The following is a 12,641-nucleotide window of genomic DNA, read 5'->3' as shown; positions in this document are numbered from 1 at the left end:
GTGCTTTGATCAGCCTCTAGCCATGATCTACAATACTTTTTAAAGGTTGCCACCTGCTGGTTAATGTTCTGAATGATTATCCTGTGCGGTTCATTCTGTTGAGAAAATCTCAAGTCATTAATTGATCAAAATCATGTGGATTGAATTCAAGTAAATGCTGCGAGAGATATCTACAAATATGTATACGCCAATAGTTTTTGCTAATGCATTCAACTGAATGTATATCAGTGATAGTGTGTAGTTTTCCGATTAGGGTAGAAAAAAAAAGAAAAAAGAAAAAGCTTGACTGGATTTTGTTTCACCTGCTGGCTTGAGTTTATCCATGCATTGGTTTATATCCCACAGGCAAAATAAAGCCTTGATCTCTTTTCATGGTCAGGGATATCTGATGACGCGGATTACAAGTGAAACCATTCCAAGAGTCAATGTTTTGGCTTAAGCTTCTTAGGGAGTCACAGAGGACCCGTGCCAGAAATGATCTTTTCTGATAGATTAGTGCCTGTGGCAACACTGCACTTGGTAAACGTCATAACAGATGCACACATGTGGTTACTGCAGGAAGGATGTCCTTTTCTTGAACTCATTGAATTAGCATCGCATTTAGAAGGAAAAAGCCTTGATACGGTGAAGATTTTTAGTTTTATTTATGATATCCTTGCCTTACAGTGCAGACAGCTGATCAGTCTTGCAGTGGTAAATCACATATAACATATGTACTCTGACGTATTAGAGAACTTACAAGAACTGGCAAATGTGCTGCAGTCTATGAGGATGAGATGAACTGTACTTACAGTGACTTTTGATATTGACCCCCCCTTTGTTCAAAGACATTATTTCTGTTCATCAAATGTCTGTGAAACCTGTACAGTTTGTCTCAGTTGTTGATTTATTTTTCACTTATTGATATTATTCAACACTGAGAACATCCACTTCTGAAAAACACAAGAACAGGATCATATTTACTGTTGATCTCATTCATATGTCCCAGAATATAAATATGAAATCCACTGAATCTGCAAAAAGCAGTGCCTCACCCCATGGTTTTGCTCTGGAGAGCTGTATGGTACACAGTGCAGCAGTAAATGTCTCCCTCTTCTGGCGAGAACTTCTGAGTGGAGAAGATGTTGAAGGTGCTGTCTCTCTTTGGGTGGTACTCACTTAGATTGATGTTCTGCGTCACATTCTCCTTGTTCTTAGATTATCAGGACAGGTGCAGGGAAGAGTTCAGACACATGACAGATGAGGGTGTTCTCAACATGCAGCACCATGGAAGCTTCAGGACTTGCACAAACAGATTTGCTCTGAAACAAATGTTGGCACTAAACAGAGCAAACTTTAAATCTTCCCTTGTGAAAAAAAAGCGTTTAACTGTATTGAATGAACACTTGTAATGGATTTTAAATATTAAAATTATATTAAAAATATAAATTGCACTACAACAATAAAAAAAATTATAAAATCAAAAGTGCACTCTGTAATATTATCAAAATAAAAGTACCTTGCAGTACATTTTAAATCATTGTATTTTAATAATCTTTCGTCTCGTTTAAAGTACACCTAGTTTATTTTATTTGACACAGGAAAATTACTTGATTATAATTTTAATTCTCATGCTATTCAAAGTTACTTTTAAAATTAATATATTTTAAATGTACTAAATTGCAACGTCATCATTGCAAATGCGTAATGAAAAAAAAGTGTCCGAAATTAAGTGTCTGAAAACATTGTTCACATTTTAGTATAGACTATTCAGTAACACTTTAGAATAAGGTGTAACTTGTTAACATTAGTTAATGCATTAACTAACATGAACAATACATTTGTTACACTATTTATTAATCTTTGTTAATGTTAGTTAATAAACATAGAGTTGTTCATTGTTTGCTCATGCTAGTTCAGTGCATTAACTGTTAACAAGCACAACTCATGATTTTAATAATGCATTAAATGCTGAAATTAACATTAAGATGAATAAATGCTGTAGAATTGTATTGTTCATTCTTAGTTCATGTTAACCAATGTAGTTAACTAGTGTTAACTAATGAAACTTATTGTATAGTGTTACCGACTATTCTTTTAAAGTACTTCTTTTCCTCAAGGGACCATATATTCTTCACATTGCTCAATGATAATTTCAGTCTACTCTGTGTGACATACCCGTTCACTCTGTTGGGTGGTTACAACAGATACAGCTAAATTTGCTATGCAATGTTCTGTTAAGCCAACACCAATATCATGAAATCCAGAAAGCTACGAGGATCTGCAAAATCAGGCTCTGTCGATACTGCTACTGTACATGCCTCCTCTCCATTAACTGCATACTAGGCTATATCCACTCTTTCTCTGTATCACAGCATCCTTGTACGTCCCTCCGCAAAACTGAGAAGAAACGACATCAGTATAAGACTGCATTGCAGTTCACTCTAAATCTTTATATGTATAGAATGTGAAATATAGAATGCATAACTGGAAAAACAATGAAACACATGCAGCATGCAATTGTAAAATTTATTTACACAAAATCCTATTTACAAATTATTTGAAACTTTATATGAATCCTTTAATAATCAACCCAAATAACATTCAACTTTATACTACACTATTAACTTTCTACGAGATAATGTAGGCTACACAGTAATAATCAGAATGTGAATTATTGACTTGCCTTACTGACGATAGCCGTGAGAGAAGAACACAAACACCAGAGAAAATCATCAATCATGGTTTACTGGAGTCAGGAATAGTCACGCTGCTCCTCTGGCCGTAGACACAGCCTCATTATGAGTAGAACAGCCAATCAGAATTAGAGTCAAACTCTGACACGACTGTTTCCAAACAAGGATATTTTTCGGCTTCATACATATTTAAATCATATTTATATGTCAAGGCAAGACACCTTAGCACTTGATTCAAAGCAGCTTCACTGTAATAAATCAACTCCACAGAAGGCATGCGTTTTCATTCAGCTCAATTCAGTTCAATATATTTTAGTAACCAGAGTATTATCAGAGTAATATATTCCTTCACAAATCAACAATATGCTGATTTGCTACTCAAGAAATTTTTACTGATTAATTTTCTTTCTTAAAAAAAAACAAAAAAAACCCTGACCCAAACTTATGAACGGCAGTGTATATTTATACATACAAACTGTATTTAATCTGATATTATTAACATATAGTTAATAAATACTAAAAATAAACGTACTTGTAAGATATCATTTCTATAATAATGAAATATAGGCCTACTCAAATATGTGCTCACGTGTTTATTAACGTGTCCAAAATCAAATACAAAACCTGCTGACTCCGCATTATAATGAACTGTACCATTTGTTCAAAACATAAACAACCACCTTATCTAAGAGTCTAGAAGCCTCTTCCTTGAGAACATGACCATGATCAGGCCATAGGATCAGGCCCACTTTATGCCAGTTCTCCCTCTGTCCACAAAGTAGCACTACATCCATTGGCCACTAATACAATCACTTCTGGTCACCCTTGTGCCCATTTTCTTGGAGGTTATTTCAATCCAAGGTCCGCTGGCCCATTCAGATCCTTCATCACACCAACCTACACATATACAATCCCGTGGTGTAGGTTTCATTTGAACACTAGGGGTACACATTACTCACTGCTGACCTTGACTGTGGCCATTATTCTGCACTTATGTTTCAGGGTAAACATTCTGTCAATGTGTCATGTGACTCATTCATAAGAGCTTCATTAATCCACATCTGTCAAACCACTGCATCTGTTTCCATTTACTCTTCCATACATAATCTCTTCTGAGAAATATTACATTATTTACCATACTAACTGTATTTTAATATTGGGATTAGTTATTTTAAATTAGATAAGCAAGTCATGATGCATAACCTTTACTTTTTCTTTAACATGTAATAAATTATTTAAACAATTTAATAGACTACCAACCAACGCCACAACAGAGGAAAATAAGAGGCTGAGCTTCTGTAGGCCAACAGCTCAAAGTAAAATCCAACAATTCAACTTAGTGCTAACTGAAGGCTGTTTTTTTTCTCTAATAAAATAAAAATAATGGTGGAATAAATAATTGTGGAATACAAATCTTTAAAAAATAGGTCATGGAGACATCTCACAATTCTGACTTCTTCCTCGCAATTCTTAATTTATCATTTGCAATTCTGACTTCTCAGAATTGAGATATAAGGTCAAAATTGTGAGATGAGATATAAACTTGAAATGCTGGGAAGAAACGTCTGAATTGTAAGATATAAATTCACATTTGTGAGAAAAAAGCTTCCATATGTTTACCTGAAATGGGTCATACCACAATAGAGCTGTGCAGTTTGTAGCAGGGCGATTATAGGTAAACATCCTGAAATAAACATTAACTGAAATTACATTTTTACATCTTATTGCCAGGGCAATATTTCTCATTTTTAATACTTTGATAAAAGTAAAACTGGACTAAAAAAAATAAAAATACAAAAGATGCTTAATTACTAAGTTAATTACTATATTACAATAACATAAAAATGAAAATAATAAAATAAAATAAACTATAACAGCATCTCAATGATTTTAAAATAACACTGGTTTATATTACTAATATCCAAAAAGGAGAATTTTGCAGCCATAAGTTGAAATGGGCTCCAATTTCTAATGGGTTTTCATTAGAATTAATGAACATAACACACAGTCCTGCCTCATGTTTTTGAAACCATTGTGTTCTTCCAAAACAAGTTGACTACTGGTCAAACATTCTTTAAAGTTTAGCTGTAATTCACTGCTTGTGACAGTGTATACTTTTCTACCTGGCAATACATCATTATAAAAGATGACCGTCATTCTGGAGTCATTCTATCAGTTAGATCAGAAGGCAAACTAGTGCTTAAGGGACTCAAGCTCTGAATGAGCGGTTACTGCGGCATGTAGATATACTGTGCTCTGTTGAGGAAACATTATGTCAAGTATGAGTTTAATTTAAGAGGTTGCTCAGAATGAAATCAGATTTATTTTTTTGCACAAATGATGGTTAGGCTGGACATTATTTGAAATATTACAGTAACAGTTGGCTCTTGGGTTGATGTGTTGCCTGCTATTTCTTCTTGCCTGGTTTGGGAGCTTTGTCAAGACCTTGTACATATTTCTGTGGGATCTGATACCGATCTGTAATAAAGGAGAAAAGTGCACTCACATACAAGCAAAGGTTGCATGCAGAGATACAAGCAGTCATGTGGCATTGGACTATATGGTACCTAGCAGCAGTTTGCCAACTTGTTGAACCTGGTTTCCCTGGATCTGCACCAGGACTCGGTTTTTGACTCCTGGGGAATCCTGGAGGACACAGCTGGCCTGAACCTGATGCTGCAGAGTGTCTGCTACCACAGCTGGATCCAAACCAAACGCCTCCAGATTCTTAATCATTGTAACCTTAATAAATGGGACAATGAGTGCGACAAAGTTTTTTTTTACACATTAAACAAGGCAGTCTGTCTCTAATAATAAAATTAATTTTTGTGTTTTCACCTTTCTTGATCAGCAGATCAGCATATTAGAATAACTTCTGAAGGATCATGTGACACTGAAGACTGGAGTAATGATATTGAAAATTCAGCTTTGCATCACAGGAATAAATTGAATTTTAAAATATATTTAAAAAGAAAAACGCTCTTTTAAATTGTAATAATATTTAATAACATTACTGCTTTTACTGTACTTTATATTAAATAAATACAGCCTTAGTGAGCATAAGAGACCTCTTTCAAAAACATAAATTGATAATCCAAATTATCCATATTTTAGACAATCTTGAAACCAGTGGATTAAAAGTCAAAATGGCACAAAAAAGTGAAGTTCAGAGACTTTAATATAGTGCTCTATAATAAATTCTATTCATAGATTTGTGGCATAAGCATCCGAATACTTATTGGGGCCACTATATATAGTCATAGCCTTAGAACACCTTCATACCTTCTTATTGGAGCCTCTGGAGGCAACAGTAATGTCTATGGGCTCCATCTGTCCTTTCTTAACCACAGGAGGCTGACCTGGAAACAGCACTTCATGGCAGGCCTGCATTCTGATGAGAGTCCTGAGGACACAGAGAGACACTGTCCATACTCACGTGTGTTCAGATAAATGGGCCTCATTCATGAAACACGAGCAGAACAAATGGTGTCAATCGTTCGTAAAGCCGTTCTGACGTAAACTTTTGAATTCATGAAAATGTTTGTATTTTGAAAACGTTAGTTGGTACGAAATAAATTTACACCTGCTCCCTACCACGTGTAAATGGTGCGTAAAATGTTCTGTGTTCTTTTTGGCAAAATGAATTGATGCACTGCCATTATAATATTTTACAAGTTAGTTTTTTTTGTAGCTGAGAGTTGATAAACTGTTTAGCTTTGGGTAGAACGCAGCGCTCGTCACTGTCACTTTTTACCCAGCCGTCCAATCAATGGAGGAGGGGCGGGACAAATACCACACCAACCAATCATCCTACTTGTACAACAACTGAACAACAGAGAAGTTAATATTACTGGTTACTGCATTTTTATATTTTTTACTCAGATTTACTCATATATTGACGAATGAGGCCCAATGTCTGCACAAGTTCAAAAATGAAAAATAAAAAAAATACACAAAAGCAGCCATCAACATTAAAAATGTATTTTATCAGAAAATGTAAAAAGCTTGTTACTTCATTTCTAAACCACATGTTAGTGATTACACACACAGCTGGATTATAAACTACAATTTAAGCAGCTACCAATTATATACAGTCAGGAAACAGACATTATTTCCAGAGTTAATGCCGTTCCTGTTTAAGAAATTGGTTTGAAATAAGACAATTATGCGATTCTCATAAAGTTAAACAAAAAAAAAATAAGAACAGGCTGGTGTAGAGTTACCTGCTAAAAAGGTCATCCCATTTCAGCTTCTCTACTTCCTGGTATTCAAACTTCTCCAGCAAACAGTCACAAAGTGTAGGGTTAATGTTAACATAACTGATGAACAAGAGAAGAGAGGAGATCAATTCAATCCATGTGAAACCATGCAATAGTTGCATAGATCCATATAGCCACAACATACACTACTGTTCAAAGTTTGGGGTCTGTAAGATTTTTTTTTCAAGCAAGGATGCAATAAATTGATCAAACATGACAGAAATTTGTGTTACAAAAGTTCATATTTTAAATAAATGCTCTTCTTTTGAACTACAGAATAAATTACTGTTTTTAACATTGACAAATGTTTCTTGAGCAGCAAATCAGCATATCAGAATGAATTCTGAAGGATCATGTGACACTGACGACTGGAGTAATGATGCTGAAAATTCAGCTTTGATCACAGGAATAAATGACATTTTTTCAAATAGAAAACTGTTGTGTTAAATTGTAATCACACGTAACACTTTCCCTGGATTTTTGATACAAATGCAGCATTGGTGAACATAAGAACATAAAAAATAGAAAGAATGAAAGTGTGAATAAAAAGTGGACTAATGTAGTACAAACTCACTTTTTATTGGTATCATGGACGATTTCATTTTTCTTCACGTATTCTGTGATGATATTCCTCACTTCACTGGCCTTTAGAGGTGTCCCCTTTCTGAAACCCAAAGTCACATGCTCAAACCCCTCTGAATACTACACTTAAAAATACAAGAAAATGTTTCCGCTCATTAACTTTTTCTGGGCGTCCTGAAAGAGAGGCTCCAGGCGTGCAGTGACCCCATATAGCGGTGTGATTTCAGGGGGCTGGTATGGGACCTCAGAAGCTCCACCCCCCTCCTCAGACTCTTTCACCGGCTCAAAGTCATCTGGTATGCTGAAAGAACATAACCTGAAAAAGTAGAGCAAGTTGTTCAAGGAAAAATAAAAAAGCTAAAGATATTTCTTTTATTATGCGTTCTGACCATTTAAATTCTATTAAAAAATTATGAATGAGATGTAAATAGTGAAATGGTGTGCCTGCATACTCAGGGTTTCTCCAGTCAACTTCCACAATGCTCTCCACACCTTTACTCAGCTCCTTCACCTTAATCAGACTGTGATCTTTCTGCATGCACTGCAGAAACTTAGAAAGCTGGAATGGAAGAAAGAAACATTGTGACCAACTAAAACAGAGACGGAAAGGCTACACTGACATGGACTAAAATCTCACAATCTGTGAACAGTTAGTACCTTTTTATAACTGGATTTCTTGATATCTAGGTACTTTCCTTTAGGACTGTGGGGAAGAAAATGTTTTGTTGCATTATAAATGTCATTTATAAACTGTCATTTATTATTTTGATATTTTGGATGGCATTTTTTAAAGTACCCCTATTATGGGTTATGATAGGTTCATATGGTTTTGGGAGTCTCCAATAACAGGCTGACATGCATGCAAGGTCAAAAAACACTTTTATTGTCTTATAACATGCATTTATTTTGACCTTACTTGCTCAACGAGTCTCAAACGATTCGCTCAACGATTCATTTTTCCAAACCCCTCCTTTGCGTGATGCTAATCTGCGGTGATTGGTCCGATTGGTCTCAATGTTATTTCATCATGCCTGTAATGCCTGATAAAGCAGCGTGAGTGGAGTGCTGCTTTGTGAACAGCGTTACCGGGGATTTTAACAATTCAAAAGCGGCACCTAGTGGCAAAGAATGAATTTGCATTTTCATTCAGACCAACCCAAAAAGACCAACAAGTGGGCGGGCAATATACTAATGTTTCATGTTGACATTAACATGAAACAGCTTGGAATTCGTAAAAAAAAAATTTTTTTCTTTTCAATGATTAAGAGTAGACTCTTTCTTTTGAGAGACAACAACTTTATACACAGTGCACTTTCAGATTTAAAACTTTGCAGGATGTTTTCATTCACTTAGAGCTGTGTTACACACTGCATGAAAAGTCATTTTCAAAAATCCATAATAGGGGCACTTTAAAAGTATCAATTTGCTTAAATTTATCATAGTGTTCACAAAAAAGGTAAGATGACAGAAGTTTAAAGGTAATAATCGAGGAGATATTACCAGCAGGACACCATGTGGTTGCGCTGGAAGGTGCTGGTCAGTAGTGGCAGCTCTGACTTTTTGACTTTAGTCTTAAGTGCATGGAGGAAACACTGCAGCAGTAACTCATCCATCTGCTCTGTAATGAGACAGACATAAAAGTCAACATACAGCAAACAATTACAAAATGAACATGTGACAGGAAGTCAAAGACATTTCACCCTGTGGAGATCTAGAGTCTCCGTCTTCTCCATCAGTGTTTTCTCCCTCGTTATCCTCAAGCAGTTCTTCCTCCTTCAACAGCTCATGTTCATCCAGCCTCAGCTCCTGCATGCTCTGACAAGATGTTTCCACTGCAGCTGGATCAGAGCTGTCCTTCACCTCCTGCTCTTCCTCCTCGCATTCCTCTCCCTCCACCTGTGCAGGAGAGTTTGTGACCGGCATAACTGGAGGATGTGACTTATCACCAAACGCCCTGTGGAGAATTTATGGAAGATGTCTGTAGAAAGTGAATGTAATGTGATGTATAATGTGGTGGGAATGAAGTCTAAATGAATGTAAAGACAGAATAGTGCTGCAATGCAAAGCTCACCAAAGCTGGTCCATGTATGCGTGTACAATATTCACTCCTTTCCCCTTCATTCCACTGTTCCTCATCTCAGCGCTCGACACAGCTGATGTGCCAACAGCCACTGGTGCCCTTCATCACCACACAGACACAAATTAACCAATACTTTTTATACATGTTACTTTATTTATAAGCATTTATAATAGTGAAGACTTATACAGAGTACTTTTAACTACAAAAGCTATATTGCCAGTGCCCCTATTATGGATTTTTGAAAATGACTTTTCATGCAGTGTGTAACACAGCTCTAAGTGAATGAAAACATCCTGAAAAGTTTTAAATCTGAAAGCGCACTTAAATTAATCGTTGAGCGTCATTGAGCAAGTAAGGTAAAAATAAATGAATATTATAAGACAATGTTTTTTGACCTTGCATGCATTTCAACCTTTTGTTGGGGACTCCCAAAACCAGGATATGAACCTTTCATAACCCATAACAAGGGCACGTAAAAAAAAAAAAGCTGGTGTGCCTGTAAACATGCTCATTGTTTGTTTGTTTTAGTCAAGTAAAGCCATGATCTATTTGAATAAACATACTACTTAAATTATGAAAAGGGGAAGAAATAAAAAATCCATAAACGAAGAATGGAACCATAGGAATTTTTTAACCCTGTATAGTCTGACACATTAAATCATATTCAGAAAAATCTAACTTTCTGAAATGGAACGGTTTATTTACCCTTTAGATAAAATACTAAAAAAACAACAACCAAACATATGCTTTTGTTTGATATTGTATCTAATATATCAGGCCTATGGCTCCCATGATTTAAAAAAATAAATAAGTGTTAATCTTGACTTATTACTAGCATTTTAATAATAATAAAAAAGGTTATTCTTGAGTAAAACAAAGTCACAATCTGAAAGGACACATTTTTTAAATTATTCCAAAAGGTCTTTTATTTGCTAAAAAATGTATAAACTATCAATCAGATCACAGAAGGCATGTAGTAGATTGTGTGATCATTAAGAGGCCTTAGAAATATGCATATCAAATATGACACAGTATGCTTTATAAGGTTGCATTGTTTGAATTTCACATTAGGTATTTTTGTCACTTTTGTTTATACAATCATAGAAAGAGAGGTAAAATAATAATGACAAGAGGAGGAGGAAATTACATAAAATGAACTCAACCTTGTGTTGTCCACATGTGCTCCACAATTCAAAGTGTTAAGAGACATCACTAAAAACTGCCAAATCCAGTTCACAATCTTTGAAGCTACAACAAAATGTGCAAATCTTTGTCCTGCTGTGGTATCAAGTCTAATATGAATTATCTGTAATGCGGTGAGCAGCGTTACCTGTTCATCACAAGTGTGACGGCACAGCAGTCTCCTTGATTTACCTCCGGAAGACCATCAGCAGGTACCACCACACCCGGCAACATGAGATCTGCAGGAGAGAAATCACTCAGATGTGTTTTCTGAGACACACAGATGAATACTAACAAACAAGTGCTGACCTGCTCCACCGGTTAACTTCTGCAGGACAGGCGGCCACGTGACGAATGCCGGTAACATGGCGGGATATCGCCACAGTGTGTACACTGAGAACAACACAAACAAATGTATTATTTCATTGATCCTCATTATCCACAACTGAGGGTTAACTGCAGACTTACCTGTTGGAAACAGCTGTTTGTCCAGCTGAAAGAATATGGGATTTTTATGGAGGACGTACAGAGTGACTCCATCTCCTTTATGTGCATAAATCTTCACAATATTCAGCTCTTCTTTATTTGGGATCAGCTCATTTAGATCCTCAGCTGACAGAGAAGGGAAGGAAGCAGAGATGTCTGCTCTCAGCTTTCTCCTGAAAGGACCACAATGACAAGGCATCAAAAAAATAATAATAAAAAAAACACAGTTGATATCTCAAAACTATGGAAGAACTGCTTTTTTGAACTCATCTTTTAACAACTAAACATTTATCTTGAGCTTAGAAACCCTCAATATTCCTATGTATTAACAGATATTTTAAAAGGGAAAATTACATTTCATGAAGATACTATAAAACGATATAAAATCACACAGAAACATGCCAATACTTTTGTAAGGCACTTTATGTGAAGATACAGTAGATGATCTTGAATGAGTAAAACGCACACCGTATCTTGTAATATAATAAACACCACACGTTGTTCAATAATAAGTCTGCCCTTATTCTGTTACAGTTTGTTGAAATAACAATGTGCACGAAGCAGAGCTGTCTACTCTCGACAGTAGATATTAACAGTTGATATTAAGTATATTTCTTTCATTTTAACTCGCGTTTATAAATCAAACTGGTTGAATACCTGTCAGATCCCTTGATAACGGTGTTAGATTTCACACGAAACGCTTTTGCAAACATCTCAGTGTTCCTATCAGCTATTTGCAAGAAGCCGCAATAAATCACCTAACATTAAAGAAGTGCAATCTAAACTGTCATTTTATAAAAGCTATTTTATTAGAGTAATTCAATCATCTGCTGTGCTCTGAGCGGCACGCGGGTGCAGCGCTGAAACATGTCCGACTGGAAAATACCGGCGTTTGTTGAAGTGACCGCCAGACAAGTCAATAATATCATTCGGTAATTAACTGATTTGTTAGTACTGAACGAAAAAAAGATGTTGTAAATTCATAAAAAACAAACAAACAAACAAACAAACAAACAAAAAAATTATATATATATATATATATACATATATATATATATATATATATATACATATATATATATATATATATATATATATATATATATATATATATATATATATATATATATATTATTTTTTTTAGAAAGACATGATAATGACTAAATAATGACACGGTTTTAATTTTTGGAAAATAATTAAAATATATATATATATATATATATATGGAAAATAATTAAAATATATATGGAAAATAATTAATATATATATATATATATATATATATATATATACATTTTAATTATTTTCCAAAAATGAAAACCGTGTCATTATTTAGCTAGTCATTATCATGTGTTTCTGAACTCTTCTGAGACATTG

General features: G+C 35.0%; 1 protein-coding gene across 2 annotated transcripts; it reads right to left on the bottom strand.

Moving 5' to 3' along the window:
* Window positions 1–4,391: 4,391 nt before the first annotated feature.
* Window positions 4,392–12,141, bottom strand: LOC306849154 (eukaryotic translation initiation factor 2D-like). Of its 2 annotated transcripts, XR_013782299.1 has the most exons (16): window positions 11,922–12,141; window positions 11,247–11,437; window positions 11,088–11,171; window positions 10,927–11,017; window positions 9,588–9,695; window positions 9,217–9,470; window positions 9,017–9,134; window positions 8,174–8,219; window positions 7,969–8,075; window positions 7,677–7,832; window positions 7,509–7,598; window positions 6,899–6,994; window positions 5,958–6,078; window positions 5,514–5,575; window positions 5,243–5,417; window positions 4,392–5,153 (listed from the first exon to the last, which is right to left on the bottom strand). XR_013782299.1 is itself a non-coding variant. In XM_079384003.1 (15 exons), exons 1-15 carry the CDS (start codon window positions 11,975–11,977, stop codon window positions 5,083–5,085), a joined length of 1,764 nt encoding a protein of 587 aa, XP_079240129.1. In that variant the 5' UTR covers window positions 11,978–12,141; the 3' UTR covers window positions 4,392–5,082. The 2 variants fall into 2 exon arrangements, 1 of the variants encoding a protein (XP_079240129.1); XM_079384003.1 differs by lacking the exon at window positions 5,514–5,575.
* Between the last annotated feature and the right edge of the window lie 500 nt (window positions 12,142–12,641).

Source organism: Barbus barbus (assembly GCF_936440315.1).
Source record: "Barbus barbus genome assembly, chromosome: 29".
Classification (NCBI taxonomy): domain Eukaryota; kingdom Metazoa; phylum Chordata; class Actinopteri; order Cypriniformes; family Cyprinidae; genus Barbus; species Barbus barbus.
This window is presented reverse-complemented; position numbering and strand designations above follow the sequence as displayed.